The sequence below is a fragment of the Pelophylax lessonae genome (genome assembly GCF_965119305.1).
Source record: "Pelophylax lessonae genome assembly, chromosome: 8".
Classification (NCBI taxonomy): Eukaryota; Metazoa; Chordata; class Amphibia; order Anura; family Ranidae; genus Pelophylax; species Pelophylax lessonae.
In genome coordinates, this window is record NC_138775.1 from 271,260,362 (window position 1) to 271,277,059 (window position 16,698).

The 16,698-nt window shown below is 44.9% G+C and overlaps 1 protein-coding gene across 1 annotated transcript in view; it reads left to right on the forward strand.

The window, feature by feature from the left end:
- Positions 1-16,698, forward strand: part of ANKRD13C (ankyrin repeat domain 13C) — a 117,037-nt gene that overhangs the window by 54,429 nt on the left and 45,910 nt on the right. The window contains exons 6-7 of the mRNA XM_082266106.1: positions 2,848-2,914; positions 15,947-16,091. Coding sequence (XP_082122232.1) covers positions 2,848-2,914; positions 15,947-16,091 — 212 coding nt within the window. The remainder of the gene's footprint in view (positions 1-2,847; positions 2,915-15,946; positions 16,092-16,698) is intronic.

A 16,698-nucleotide genomic window follows, 5' to 3' on the forward strand; every position in this document is an offset into this window, starting at 1 on the left:
TTTCACTCCTGCTTTTCATTTTTATATTTTTATATATATATATATATATATATATATATATATATATTTTAAAATAAAAACTTTTGCTCAGAATACATCATGGTTAATGTAGCATTTTATTGTGTTTGTGTGGGGTTTTTTCAAAGTAGAAGGGATGATTAATAGCATGAAGTTGTTTTTGTATTGTGTTGGATAAATATACTGATTTTGCTTGAACCTTTTATTAGAATGAACAATTTTTGGACTCCATTGGTGCCATCTGGTGTGGCTGTCTTGTTCTTGCCTCATCCTCCAGTTCCAGTCTGAAACAGCACTGGGAACCCTTCTGTTTTGTGAGAGCTGCCAACGTAGTGTCAACACGCCACCATCACTTGGTTGGATACAAGACCAACTTGGGGATCCAGCACCACCCATCCTTCCCTCAAAGTGTTTTCATTGCTGTGTCCCAGTTTTTTTTTTTTTGGAGGATTTCTGTTAGTGGTTCTAAAGGCTGAAGGATTTTTACCTTCATGTATAAATATAGAATGGGATTGGTGCAGCGCTAACACAATTGAATCCACAGTCCATACAAATGTTCAAATGGATCAAATACAAAAGTGCAGTGAACAAAAGTTCATCAGAGAGTGCTCCAATAAAGAAGGGAAACTGTCCACCACTTCAAACTTGGAAAAAGCCCCGAGTGCAGGAACCGCCACCAAGATAATAAATGGCCTCTTACCAAATTGCAATGACCCCCATTACAAGGATCAAAGACAGCCTGTGTGATCAAATCAGTGCCCAGATCGACATGTATCGATTCCCAGTGTTCCCTCAGCAGCTCCGACCGGAACAAGTGAACATAAGGAAAAGAGGGACAACTCCAATAGTGAAGTACGTTCACAGGTTTATTCAGTAAAAGCAGAGTGGCAACTCACGTTTGCATGAAGAAATCACAGCATGTCTCGGAGCTATACTCTCAGAACCTTTGTTTCCAACCAATAAAATGGCCGCCGTGTCTCCTTGCTGGCCTCAGCACGACGAACCGCAGGCTCCTTGGAGGAGGAGCCTGCGGTTCGTCGTGCTGAGGCCAGCAAGGAGACACGGCGGCCATTTTATTGGTTGGAAACAAAGGTTCTGAGAGTATAGCTCCGAGACATGCTGTGATTTCTTCATGCAAACGTGAGTTGCCACTCTGCTTTTACTGAATAAACCTGTGAACGTACTTCACTATTGGAGTTGTCCCTCTTTTCCTTATGTTCACTTGTTCCGGTCGGAGCTGCTGAGGGAACACTGGGAATCGATACATGTCGATCTGGGCACTGATTTGATCACACAGGCTGTCTTTGATCCTTGTAATGGGGGTCATTGCAATTTGGTAAGAGGCCATTTATTATCTTGGTGGCGGTTCCTGCACTCGGGGCTTTTTCCAAGTTTGAAGTGGTGGACAGTTTCCCTTCTTTATTGGAGCACTCTCTGATGAACTTTTGTTCACTGCACTTTTGTATTTGATCCATTTAAACATTTGTATGGACTGTGGATTCAATTGTGTTAGCGCTGCACCAATCCCATTCTATATTGCTATTTAGATCTGGTATTTCTGATTCTAGATCAGGTGCTGGCTGCTTTCATTTGGTCTGTTGACTTTTTATTCATGTATGTTTTTATCTTTACATTTTAGCGCAGCAATATCCCCATTTTTATCTTCATGTATAAATGCATGAAGGTAAAAAACCTGTGTGCAGCCCCCAAATACTTAGCCCAATCTCGATCCAGCAATGAGCAGAGGCCCCCGCTCGGATCCCTCTCTCCTTATTGGCTCAGACTTAGTAGTGAGAATCATTGGCTCCTGCTGTTGTCAATAACAGACAGTGAGGAGGGGCCGGTGCTGATTCCTGTTCTGTGTTTCAATGGACACAGAGAAGGCTTGGGAGCAAGAACCCTTGAGTGTCCCCATTGAAAGTGGCTTTCTATGGGGTCACTCAGCAGGAGGGGGGGGGGAGCCTAGAGTGCTGGCGGGGGACCCCAGAAGAGGAGTAACGTGGCTGCTCTGTGCAAAACTATTACACACAGCAGGTGAGTATAACATGTTATTTTTAAAAAAATGCTTTTAATATCCTTTTTGATTTCCTCTGTTTCATTGGTTACCAGACAAAATGAGAGAGGAAATTTGCCCAGTGGGGACACACAATAAAAATAGAATAGGATAAAATAAGGAACACTTCCTTTTACTTCCTGCCCCAGTGACACTGGCCAGCTGAAATTGAAAGTGAGGGTAATTATCCTTTTTATCTGGACTGTATTTTAAGCACTCCTTTTAACATTTACTTTGTATGTCTCCATTGGGGACGGTCACAGGGACAGGAGGCAAGACGGAAGTAAAATAACCTCACTTTTTCATTTTTATCCATTCTGAAAATCCATTTTGAAAATATTAAAATAAAATACATTTAAAAATACACTAGCTTTAGCCTTTCCGGCGTTACCCCTGCAAATATTCCCTGCTCTATGGTTCGATGGCAGTCCACTTTCAGGTTAAATGATCCCACACCTGTGAGTTCTGGGCGTCAAGGACCTGTCCCCTGAGTTGCTGAACTCCCAGTACAATGATGCAGAGAACGGTGATTACATCAACAACTCTCCCTGCATCATTGAAGACTGCTAACCTCTGGATAAGATAATGGGAGGGAAGGACCCTCTGCATGTGCCATGACTGGCCAGAAGACATTCGAAGAAAAAGTAAGTATACAGACTAAATTACGAGAAGGGGTAGAGGGTGAAATTGGGCTTGAACTATTCATAGGTTCAGAATATGCTAGCTGTTTAACTCTCGCTCTTCATAATCATTAAATGCCATATCTTTCTGTTCAGTGCCTTTACTGTCCCGTATCCTGCCTTCCGATGCATGCAAGATCTATAAACAAGGTATTAATATCAGGTGTGTGTCCATCTTTTATTCTTGGGCTGAGTGAGGTATATTTTTGTCATTAACATCGTCTTCCTAATCTTAACCTTTCACATACATGGTTTATTAATCTTGATATTTGGTGACTGACTTCAGGGTTTATTAGAATATGTGCTCCTCCTTTAGAGAAGCCAATGAGTACACAGTATACCCCCACCCCCATGGGTCACCTTATCTCAAGTGCCGCATGACTTGTGTAAATTTCCAGTACCCTGTAAATGATTATTTTTACTTTGCAAATAATCTCTTTGTGCTCTAAGTAACTAAAAGCGATCAGATCTGTTTTGAGCTTTGGTTTGCTAAGTTAATAAGTGATCGAACCCCTTGAAGTCTGGCAGGTGCCCTATGGGGTACATGTGCCATTCAGAAGCAGAGATTTGGCTAAGGTGGCAGTGTTAAGCCTTGCTGGGTTGGATAAATAATAAAGAATTCAATGGCTGAAACTGTTACAACTTTTCCTGGAAGAAATGTTACTCTGGCTTCCCTCCAGTGCTGTGTGCAAAATCAAAAACCTAGACCATGATTGCAAGGATAAATGTTTGGATTGGCTGAGCACCCCAACAATTCTTGTCACCATAAGACTAGGACATGTTAATAGCATTAGTGATAACATAAGGATTGATTTACTAAAGGCAAATTGCCTATGCAGTTGTACCCAGGAAGGGCATTTGCTTCAGAGCTTAGTAAATGAGCTTAAGCTTCTCTTTGCAAAAAATACCCAATCACAGGCCAGGAAAAAAAAGACAAAAACTATTTTCTCTTTTGTTCATTGACCGACACAGCTTCTGAGCTCCATAACCGTTGGGTTTACACTGCCCCTTACAGGAGTAGGACACTAGGCGGAAAAAAAATTCTGGCTACCCCATGGGCAGTCCCAGGGGGTATACCCCCCCCCCCTCCCCTCTCTGCTATAGGCACTCAGTTTTTTTTCTGCCTAGTCAGGAGTAAGGACCTAGTTGCTTGCTGGGATCTTTGGTCCTGGCAAATTTTTCCTTTTTTAGATGGTTTTTTTTTTTTTTTTTTTCCTGTAAGATCTACAATCAACTGCTGCACTGGGTGATGGGCTGGATAATCTAGATCCAGTGGTCACCCCAGTCTGTCCAGCGAGTGAGCGCAGACCTCCACGCTAGGTCGGCCGCAACACTTAGCCCCACTGGATGGGGGATGGCCTGCGAGTTAAACGCCTTGCCAGGTCACATACGACCAGGGTTTCGACCTTCCCGACAGGCACCCCCCCCCCCCGGGCGCTATGCTGGCAATGGGGCCCCCCTGTCCTGCCTGGGTTCCCTCCTGGGTCCCTGTAAGCCTCGTAGTGCCACCGTTTTGTTGCAGCCTGTGTGTTTCTATGCCCGATGCCCAAGTTTGTGTAGTCCGGCGGCTATTTTGCGGTGGTTTGCCTTTGAAAATAGCGGCGGCCATGAAAGTGGAGCCCTGTGGGCGGCGATTTCGGAGGTGGTAGCCCCCCCCCCCCATCCCCTGGTGCTGACTCCTGGATCCTTTCACTTCCTGATTGCCGCAGGTGGGAGTGCACATTATCCTGGTCGCTGCAAGTGCCTGTTTCTGCTGGGTGGTGAGTCTGGTGGGAATCTCTCCCACCAGACTGGTGACTGGGTGGTACTGCTAGCGCAGTGGGGTTGTCCCTTGCAGGGTTTTACTCTTTTTGTGGGGTCCCCCTGGTGACTCATGGAGTCTTTGGAGCACATCTCCCCACCTGATCCCCTCTCTGAGGCTGCGGGGCACTCTGGGTCCAAACCATCTATCAATGCAATTACGTCGGTCCTGGAGTCCTTTGTGTTCAGGGTGGAGGTGGCTTTCAGGCAATGGGTTATCAAAAATGCTGCTGCGGACGTGGGTCATCCTGTTGGGTCTGCAACTACGTGTTTCTGTGCTTGAGACCTTAAAGATGGAGGCGCAGGTTCCCTTTGGCACTCACAAGCCATCCAGAGCAGCAAAGGTGTTTCCTTTCTCCTATTCTGACAAAATTATCGCTAAAGAGTAGAGACAACCAAAGCATCCCCTTGGGGTCCCTAAGCGCTTTACTAGGTGTTACCGCTATAAGGAGTCTCTTATTAAGAAGCCCAGGTTTCCAGATTGAACAAGGCAACCATTGTTCTGGTCGAAGAGTCCTCGGCCTTTAAGGATCCGGCTCACAGGAAGGCGGAGGCTGTGGCCCACAATATGTACACTTTAGCTGGTTTGACACTGAGGCCGGTATTCACCATTGCCCTGGTGTTACAAACTGACCGAATGAGCTAAGCTTTTACGCCGTGACCTGGAGGGTCAACCGCTCCTCCCTGCCTTTGCTGAGCTGGCGGACCAGCTGGTCCAGGGGCTTCAGTTTATCTTTGGATGCGGCTCCCCTAGTGGCACGGCTTTCTGTTTCGGCAGTGGTCCTTCGGCGTGTCTTTTGGCCTAAATGGTGGTCTGCAGACCAGACTTCTAAAAAGGCCTTGACTTATCTTCCCTTTCAAGGAGATCGCCTGTTTTGGAGCTACCCTGGTTGACATCCTAAAAGGTCTCACAGGGGGGGGGGGGGAGAGTACCTTTTTTCCACAGGCTATTAAGAGCAACTTTCTTTGCTTTGCTTTTGAAAAATCCCTGTTTAAAAAAGTGGACCGTCCCACCTGTGGTGGATTCTCAGGTTTTCAGGCCGAGTAACTCCACTGTAATTACGGTGGAGGAGTCTCTGGCTTATAAAGACCCCTTTGATGGGAGAGCTGAGACTTTGGTCAGCCACATGTTTCCTGTGGCCGGTTCGGTCCTTAGGCCGTTGTTCACCATAGCATTGGTGTCCCAGACTTTAACGGAGTGGGCAAAGCTTTTGCGTCAGGATCTGTAAGGGAAATAGCTTCCCCCTGCCCTTGCAAGCTGGCGGATCAGTTGGTCTAGGGGTTGTCGTTTTTGTCTGTGGTGCCTCTCTGGATTTGGCTCCCTTGGTTTCTAGGCTGTCCGTGACAGCAGTGGTCCGCCTGATATGGCTGAAACGCTGGTCTGCGGACCAGTCTTCCAAGACTGCCTTATCAGTTCTCATCTTTTTGGGGGATAGCATGTTTGGATCTTCCTGGATGATATCCTTAAAGCGGTAGTATCCCGCTTTTTGACACTTTTACCTACAGGTAAGCCTATAATAAGGCTTACCTGTAGGTACAAATAACATCTCCTAAACCGGCATGGTTTAGGAGATATTTACAGTGCAATCAGCCGCTCTCGCGAGCGGCGCATGCGCTCTGAAGGTCCGGGGGGACCTTCAATTAACTTGCAGGGAGCTTGCCGGAAAATCACTCCCGCGCGCATGCGCGGGAGTGACGTCATCGCGGCTCCGGCCAATCATCGCGCCGGAGCCGTCTTTTCCGGCCAATCACCGCGCCGGAGCCGACGAACCCGGAAGAGACGGCGAGGGATCATGGCAGCGCCCGCAGCGATGTCCGGGGGTCCGTGTCGGGGCTTCGTTCTAAGGTAAGTTACACATAATGGGCTAGTATGCGATGCATACTAGCCCATTATGCCTTTGTCTTGCAGGTTTTTTTTTTTTTTTTCCTCAAGGGTTTACAACCGCTTTAAGGGTCTTATGGGGGGGGGCAGTACTCTTCTTTTCTTTTACAGGCTGCCAGGGGTGAGGAGTCTCGTCAGAGAGCGGGTTCTTCCAGACTTGCAGACAAGCCCCCCTCTGCCTGAAGGGGAGCCCTCACCCGTGTCTGAGGTGGGGGGCGTCTTCGCTTCTTTCCGGACCCATGGACCTTCCTGATTCAAGACAGGTGGGTCCACGAGTTGATCCGGTCCGGCTACAAAATCTGGTTTCGGTCTTATCCTCCAGTGGGGTTCTTTTCTTCCAATATGCGTTTGTTCACAGACCGCCTGCAGTCTTTCTTCGGGGCGGTGCAAGTCTTTCTACTACAAGGGGTGATTTTTCCGGTTCCAAAATCCGATGGTTTTCAAAGTTTCTAGTCAAGTCTGTTTACAGTTCCCAGGAAGGAAGACAAGGTGGGTTCAATCCTGGACCTTGAAGCTTTGAACCGCTTGTGTGGGTACAGAAGTTCCGAATGGGGTCCATTCGTACAGTAGTGGCATCCTCACATCAAGGACGCTTGCCTTCATATTCTGTTATGTCGGTTGTCAGCGTTTCCTCTGCTTGCCGCGGGTGAGGAGCATGCTCAATTCATGGCATTACCCTTGGGTCGCCGCAGCTTCTCGAGTATTCACAGAAGTGTTGGCATTGGAGCAGCAGCGGTACTGGGCACCCTGGACTATCTTCTTCTGCCAGCAGGGTCTCCAACGGCTCTAAAGGACAACCTGGACATTACTGTGCAGACTCTAGGAGTTCGGTTGGAAATTGAACTTCCAAAAATCGGCTCTGGTTCCGCACCAAGTTGGACTATCTGGGTCGGATTCAGCCCGGGTGTTTATTTCCAGGGGAACAAAAACTCCACAACTGCAGGATGCGACTTGGCTCATGTTGTTCAGCAGTCAGTCTTCTTTCTGGACTTGCATGCGGGCGTTGTGCCTGATGGTGTCTACCTTCGAGGCGGTTCTGTTTGCACAGTTCCACTCAAGCCTCTGTAAAGGGAGATTCTTGCCAAAAGGGACAAGGATCCAGTGTCTCTAGATAGCCTTTTTCAACCAGGGTGCCTTGAGGCTTCTTCAGGGGTGCCTTGGCAAAATGCCTAAAAATATAGCAAAAATTGTATACAAGCAAGCAGGTGGATCAAGCCTTTTAGTTACACAAAGCCACAGGTTTATTTTATGCATCATTACAACCTTTTAGACACTATGTTGATGTCATCATTTAATAAGGAAGATGTCTGTTGCCTCCACAGCATTCTTGTTTGACTCTCCTGTGCCCCTCTTTTTCAGCACTGGGGTGACAGTAGCTAACTGATGGAGAGAAATTGAGGGAGAAGAGAAACATTGGAATACTAGTCAGTACCAGTGTACAAAGGTGTATTTGCTTTGGAACAAAAAAATCACCTCTAACGTTGGGTGTCCTACGTGTAAATGTTGCTGCATTATGTAAAACAATTAGAATAGTTGTTTACATTTGAGAATGGGGTGCCTTGAGACTTTACATAATTTTAAAGGGTGCCTTGACTGAAAAAAGGTTGAGGAATACTGCTCTAGATAATCCTGCCTTCATCTGTACTGGACGGTGGTCTTCGTGGTTGTCAGCCTGTCCATGTAGGGAGGCATTTTGGGCACGGATTTGCTCAAGGGGTCTGGACTCAGGGGGAATCAAGACTATCGATCAATATACTGGTACTTCGGGCAATGAGATTTGTCTCTCTCGTTGAACAAATCGCCTTCAGGAGAGCCAGATAAGGATCTATCGGACAATGCCACAGCCGTGGCATATGTCTATCGCCAACGGGGCACAAGAAGTGTCCTGGCAGTTTGGGAGGTAGCCGACATTCTAGGGTTCAGCTGTGTCTCCGGTGGGGAACTCCCGAGGTGAACCTGTTGGCCTTTCGTCTCAACAGGAAGGTACAGAGAATTGTCTCGGGATCTTTTGTCAGATGCACTGGTGTCTCCTTGGGGTCAGTATCTTCTGATATACGCTTTTTTCCCGCTAAAACTTATGCCGAGTCTTTTGCGAAGAATCGAGGGAGAAGGGATCCGGTTATCCTGGTGGCTCCAGACTGGTCTCGCCGGTCTTGGTACGGCTGGTCGCAGATGCCCCTTGGAGACTTTCTCTGAGAAGATTTTTTTGGCCCAGGGGCCAATCTTCCATCCTGCTTTACACCCGCTGGCTTTAACGGCTTGTCTGTTGAAGGCCAGGTGTTGCATTGGTGATTTTCCACGTTGTAAAAGACAAAAAAAAATCTACCTCCTAGGAAGGTTTTACTATGGTACATTGCGTGGTGAGAGTCTCTTGGGGTTCATCCCCATTCCATTTTGGTGGCTCGGATTTTGCCATTCCTCCAATGAGGTGTTAAGCAGCGCCTGGCCTTGGGTACCATCAAGGGCAAGGTTTTCGACCTTGGCAGTCTTCTATTACTGTCCTTTGGCTACACATTCTATGGTTCACATTTTTATTCAGGGGGTTCGCCACTTGGCTCCCCAGTACAGACTCCATTGCCTCAGTGGGATCTCAATTTGGTGCTGTCGGTTTTCCAGTACCCGCCTTAAGAGAATATTTGCGAGGTTCCTCTGCTTACATTGTCCCAAAAGGTAGCCTTCTTGGTGGCCATTACTTCTGCATGCAGGGTGTCGAAGCTGGCAGCGTTGTCTTGTCGTTCACCTTACCTGGTGGTTCAGAGATAAGGTGGTGCTTCACCCTTGTCAGTCGTTCCTTTCCTAAGGTTGTTTCTGGTTTCCATCTGAATAATGACATTGTGTTGCTTTCCCTGTGTTCTAAGCCTGAACATCTTAAGGAGATTGCCTTGCACTCTCTGGATGTGGATCAGGCGAATCAGGGTGTACCTCGCGGCAACCGAGTTGTTTAGGAAATCAGCCTTACTATTTGTCCTTACGGCTGGACTTTGCAAAGGGTTGGTCGCGTCTGCTGCGACTATTTCCAGATTGACAGGATGGGCGGTGTTGCAGGCCTATTCCATCAAGGGTCAGGTTCCTTCGTTCCCTGTTGAGGCACTTTCTACGTGGGCGCTTAGTGCCTTTTGGGCATTCCGCCATCAGGTGTCAGTGGTGCAGGTTGGCAAGGCGGCCTCCTGGTCGTCTGTGCACACTTTCACAACATTTTATTCAATAGATCTGCTGGCATCTGCGGGTGCTGCTTTTGGCCGCGACGTATTGCAGGCCGCTGTTTGAGAGGATTAGTCCTCTTTTGAGGGTGTATGTTTTTTTTTTTTTTTTTCAGGTTAGCTCCAGTTGTTCCTGGTTGAGCTCCATGTTACCTGGTTGGCTAGTTTTAGCCTTTTTGGCAATTTTTTTTTCCTCCTTTCGTTTTCCCACCCATGTTTTAACACTGCTTTGGGACATCCCAATGGTCAAGAAGATTCTGGAGCTGTGCCTGTCAATGAACGAAAGAGAAAATTGGATTTTTGTCTTAAGCGTAAAATCCTTTTCTCTGATGTTCAGACAAAAATCCAGGTTTTTTTTTTTCACATTCCCTCTGTTCTTAGCTGCAAAAGAGCTGGGGGAAGGAGAAGCCGCAGCACACTGAGCTTCCCAGTGAAAGGCTGTGCAGTAGGTGAGTGTCAGGACAAGTCTTATCATTGAAGGAGAGCATACTGAGTTCCCAGCATAGCTAGAGAACTCGCCACAGTGTGTTCTGCTTAGTGTGGTCAGTTTTTATTAGGAAAGCACTAGCAGAGGGATTGGCAGGAACACCAGAGATTTCACATAAAGGAAGTAATACAAAGAGAACAGGAGACTCTCATAAAAGTACATGGTACAGCAGGCACATGAAGTGTTGGGGTAACAAACGCTTTGGGGTAACAAACACTTTAGGCTGACCATACACTACAAAATCTGATTGTATAATCTACTTTAGATCTACCATCAACTATGTAATGTAAGGAGCTGTGGATTGGATAGAAATTGATTGGAATTGTGCAAGTTTGTCCTCCTTTTTATATAGTTTTGGTTGATTAAAAATGATTGTACAGGGATTGGACAATGCTCTTGTAGTATGGCCCCCCTTACATGGAACTGAACATCCTCCAGCCATAAAAAGATGCAGGCTCTAAAAAACTTGCTGAAGAGTCTAATGCAGTGGTCCTCAACTCTGGTCCTCAGGGCCCACTAACAGGCCAGATTTTAAGTATTACCTTGGAGAGATGCAAACTAGAATACTGCAATCACTGAGCAGCAAATGATATCACCTGGGATGTATATCAGTTATCTTGCAAACCTGGCCTGTTAGTGGGCCCTGAGGACCAGAGTTGGGGACCACTGGTCTAATGCACACTGCGAGAAGCTCACAGTGTGCAATAAAATCAGAGTAAGCCTTTTTTAGTCCAGGAGAGGAGGGTGTACACCTGCGCAAGACTGAAGGTAAAGCCAGAGTTCAGCTTTAAATATTTCAGCAATAATCCTTCCCAGTAATGCTGTTAACATAGTTTAACCTGAGGGGCTTTTAAGTGTAATAGAGAAAATGGAAAAAAAACTCCACATTTTGCACTGTCCTGTTCAGATTACCTAACTATTAATCTGTTTTACCAGAGTTGCGGAGTAGCTGCGAGGCCGCGCTGATCCCCATACAACAGATCCTGCATTGAGAGTTGTGGAGTCAAAAGAAAGGCCAATTAGTTTTGCTAACCTGCACTAGCTTCAGAGCTGCTTTCCAGCACAGGTTACACAGCTGAGCAGGACACAGCAAGGGTGGAGCGTTTTCAGTTTTCTCTTTGAAAGGGGAAAATCTTTTTAACAGAATATAAGCTAGAGATTCTTTGAGAGAGTCTGTCATGGTAGAATGCATGTTATGATTGAATCACCATATAATAAACATTTTTCAAACAGCGTGACGTAGTGACATCTGTTCAGGCTTTTACACACAAGTGCTTGAAGTGGAAGCGCTTGTGGCTTTCTGGGCTCCACGTTCATCCCAGCTGACGCAAAAGTGCAGAAACCTTAAGTGTATTGCAGCCACACACCTACTTTGTTTTAAAACCTGTTCCCATTCATACAGCCTAACCTAAAGTGGAAATAAACCCATTCATTTAAGTGTCCCAAAATGGTTACATTCAAGGCATGCTGTTACATTTGGATGTGCTATCAACCAAACTGTCAAACCATTAGATGGCTGCTGTCATAACTGATCACATGTGCAGCACTATTGCAACTGCAGATCAAAAGATGCTTAACTACTTTATTCCTGGAGCCATTTTTTTCAATTTAAAAAAAAAAAAGTGTTTCCATATTTCAAAAATTATATTGGGCATAAAGATTTCTTAAAACCCCAAAACATTAAATATTTTTTGAACGCAGACACCCTAGAGCAGTGATGGTAACCCTTGGCACCCCAGATATTTTGTAACTACATTTCCCATGATGCTCAAATACACTGAAGAGTGCATGAGCATCATGGGAAATGTAGTTCCAAAACATCTGGGGGTGCCAGGGTTCGCCATCACTGGTGTAGAGAATAAAATAGTAGTAGTTCCAATATTTTGTATCATTGATATTAGCACAACACTTTAAAAAAAGGAACATTTCGGTAAGAAATACACTAAAGTTCATTTTAGTGCGTATAAACTCAATAAATTATGGTATTTTTGGTAAAATATAAAAGAAAATCTAAATCAAAATAAAATATAAAAGATGAGGCTGCACTAAGTATATAGAGAACCAACATGTCAAACCTTAAAATTGTGTCCGTCAGTGAAGCGGTAAAAAAACTTCAATACCATATTGCACCAATAAAATTTTTTGCACCAGACCAGGAAGTGACATCATACATGTCGTTTACTGTTCAATCCTCTGGGGAACTGGTCTACGAATTGGTGTTTGTAGAGCTGCTGCTGTCCTCCTCAATGACACCATGTGACCACACTGGGTCGGCAGATGGGACAGTGAAGCTCGATAGAATTGGAGGGGCTTAAATCGTTCCCTTTGTGAAATTGATCGGTGGCTTCAGAGCTGACTGAAAAAAGACAGTCAGCTTTACAAATGTGAGCACACTCCCAGTATAGCAGTGCAGTCCCTGGGACTAAAGTGGTTAAAATGTTTTAGTTCCGCAAGCAAAAATTTACAAAATGCTTACCAGTTTAGATGTTCTTTTCTGATAACTCCAGCACTGTATAAATCCTACTTTTAGTTCTCTTTGAGACTGGGGAGCTGTTTGAAATATTTAGCCCTGGCTGTACAGTGCTGGCAGATCTCATTTGTCAAAGACAGTGGGCAAAATAATTATTTGATCCCCTGCAGGTTTTGCATGTTTGTAAAAAGAAAGGCAGGCGCCACTTTAAGTGTTAAAATGACTCAAATCTTAATGGAAACAACAGCACACTATATACTCACTAGAAGCCTGAGGAAGGAGTGCATGCTCCGACAACATGTCGCCTGCCCACGCCATCACGCTCCACGTCCTAGCCGGAAGTACGCCGCCGGAAGCCCCGACAGTGTCCCCTGGGTTCGGAGAAAGCCCCTTTCCCATCGGCTCGAGCGGACCTCACAGCGGATCGGTCGGATCCTTTTCCACAGGCACCCGGATTTATCGATCTCCCGGATGAACTTCATGGCTCTCACCCACTGCTGGTTTTTATTACTCGTTTGTGAGTATATAGTGTGCTGTTGTTTCCATTAAAATTTGAGTCATATTACACTGAGTGGCGCCTGCCTTTCTTTTTACAGTCCACTGCAAGTTCTTCTTCTTACTTGGGACAGAGCAACCTTCAAGTGTTTTAAAGACTTGGTTTTTTATGGACTTTTTTGGACTCCTTATGTGCCACGCTAATCGCTATTCCACAATTTTGTTCTATATGATAGAAATTGATGGTATCCCTCCAATTTCCTTTTGCGCCAGTACACCCCCAGTGTTGTGTAGGTTTTGCATGTTTGCACGCTTACGAAGAAATGAAGGGTCTATTCTTGTTGTCATAGGTTTATTTTAAATGATAGTGACAGAATATCAACCAAAAATCCCGGAAACAATGCATAATACAAATGTTATAAATTGAGTTGCAGTTCAGTGAGTAAAATAAGTATTTGATCCCCTACCAACCCACAATAATTCTGGCTCCCACAGACTGGCTACAGTATGTGCTAATGTGGTGCACAGATTAATCCTGTCAATTTAAAGAAGGTGCTCCTAACGACAACTCATTATGTGTATAAAAGACACCGGTCTACAGAATCTTTCTTACATTCAAACCTCACCATCATGGGTAAGAGCAAAGAGCTGTCAAAGGACATCAGGGACAAGATTGTAGACCTTCACAAGGCCGGAATGGGCTACAATACCATCAGCAAGAAGCTTGGTAAGGAGGAGACCACTGTTGTAGCAATTTGCAAATGGAAGAAATATAAAATAACCATCAATCACCCTTGGTCTGGAGTTCCATGCAAGATTTCGCCTCATGGGGTAAGGATGAGAAAAGTGAGGGATCAGCCCAGAATTACACAGGAGGAGCTTGTGAATGATCTCAAGGCAGTTGGAACCACAGTCACCAAGCAAACTAATGGTAACACAATATGCCACCATGGATTGAAATCTTGCAGCGCCCGCAAGGTCCCCTTCCTTAAGAAGGCACATGTACAGGATCATCTGAAGTATGCCAATGAACATGTAAATGATTCAGAGAAGGATTGGGAGAAAGTGCTGCGGTCAGATGAGACCAAAATTTAGCTCTTCGGCTTAAAGGAAGAAAAATGCTGACTATGACCGTAAGAACTCCGTCCCCACTGTAAAGCACAGAGGTGGAAACATTATGCTTTTTCTCTGCTAAAGGTACAGGCTGGCTTTGCTGCATTAAGGGGCCAATGGACAGGGCCATGTATTGAAAAATCTTGAACAAGATTCTTCTTACCTCAGCCAGAACACTGAAGATGGGTCTTCCAGCATGACCATGACCCAAAACATACCACCAAGGGAACAAAGGAGTGGCTCAAGAAGAAGCACATCAAGGTCATGGTGTGGCCTAGCCAGCCTCCAGACCTAATTCTATAAAATATTTATGGAGGGAGCTGAAACTTCGAGTTGCCAAGCGACAGCCAAGAAACCCTAAGGATTTGGAGAAGATCTGTAAAGAAGAGTGGACCAAAGTCTTTCCTGAGATGTGTGCAAACCTGGTCACCAAATATAAGAAACAGCTTACCTCTGTGCTTACCAACAAGGGTTTCTCCACCAAGTACTAAGTCATGTTTTGCTTGGAAATCAAACACTTAATTTACTCACTGAACTGCAACTCAATCTTATAACATTAGTATCGTATTTTTCTGGATTTTTGGTTGATATTCTGTTCCTATCATTTTAAAATACACTTATAAAAAAGACCCTTCATTTCTTTGTCAGTGGGCAAAATCTGCAGGGGATCAAATAATTTACCCCACTGTATATTTGAACACGGTCTATCCTAACAAAGAGCTAAGGGTTTAGAAGCTGGCTTTTCGCATTGTTTGTAATGAGAGGAAGTTAGCCTTGTCCTTGGGACAGTCTCTCCAAAATTCAGAAATGCCTGTCTTACCATGAGGCCTTCCGAGAAACCTCTAAAAGGTAAGCTTTTTTTTTTTTCCCCTCCTAGGTATGCTGTATAAATGGGAACACGTAATATTTGGTTGGGTTTTCTTACATTTTACTGTAAGAATGGAATACACTTTATATTTTTATTTGAAAGTGATGTTTCTGGGACTGTCTTTGAAAGCCTAAACCAAGCACCAAGGATACTCCCAGCTGGGTCCAGTTATAAAGCTGAACTCAGGCAGATATAAAAGCTACAAATTGATGCATGTATGTAATCCTTATCAGATCAAAATGCATATAAAATAAAAGCAGCGTAAGTACCTGAATTTGGTTTTTTGGCTTCTTGCAATCCCTGTAAAATAGTTCAGACTGGGGGACTGAATTGTGGAGTTCCTCTCGCTACCGCATTCTGTTTCCTATTTAATTCAGCATGGCTATGTGGCTCTGCCCACAGCAGAATCATCCATTCACACATCCTTTCAGACGATCTGTGATTGGAAGAATACAAGTCCCATCTGCTAGCGTGTTTTGTTGTCCACTAACTTGTAGTCCATTGATTACTTCCTCCAGCCCCATGATCAATGGGTCCTCTGTACAGACCTAGGTCTAGGGGAAGAGTCTGCTGGAGCCATGACTCACTGATGTTGGTTGCAATATTCTGAGAGCCAGAATGCCAACGTTATTAAATGCACGTTTTTCATTTTATCAATTTGGGTGCATTTTATTTGTTGTAGAAAGCATGCATCATTTTATTTTGTCGCTTTCTAGTAGTGTTCAGTTAGGTTGGGCAGGAAGTTATTTCTGTTTAGGAAAGGGATCTTATGGTGTCTTAAAAACAAGTGATGCAAACAATTTGCAGTGAATTTGCCATATGTTTTAAGCTTTTGGACTGTTTTGATTGGCTGAATCATCTGCAACGTTTGCTATTGCAGGCTTGACACTACTCTCATAGACTTCACCGACATGAAGTGCCAACGAGGGGACCTCAGCTTCATCTTTAACGGAGATGCTCCCCCCTCTGAATCTTTTGTAGTTTTAGACAATGAACAGAAAGTTTACCAGAGAATACATCATGAGGTAAGTCCATGAAAAAGAGCAGTGACTTTGAATAACTATATTTACTTGTACACGTGCTCAGAGATCTGTTTCTTCTACGACCTTCTGTTTAAAGATGCAAACAAATGGTAACTGCCCCAACCTAGAATTGGCCTGAACAGCAAGGAGCACATGGAAGGCTGACACATGTCAAACAAAAACAAAGAAAATTCCCAGCTCAACTTTCCAGCCTGCAACAAACCAAATTGTCTTGTCTGAACAGTTCATGTTAAAAACAGGGGTTTAGTTTGCACACATTTGCAAATACATGCGTAAGCTGCAGAGGACACAAGGCACCCCATTATCTCCAGTCCTAACTCTATACATTTTAGGAGCCTCCCTAGTAGGAGCACATATAGAATAATAGATAGATTGAGGGAAGTTATGCCTGAAGGGAGCCCACTCCTCCGCAAAGTTACAGGGGCACACTGGACACCCAGCTAGTTTACCAGAGAATACGTCATGAGGTGAGTCTATGAAAAGGAGCAGTGACTTCTTCTAATACCTATAAATCACTAGTACACGTGCCCAGAGATCTCAGTTTATCTGTTGTTCCCTTCTGTTAAGAGATTTCCTGTTGTTCTAAGGT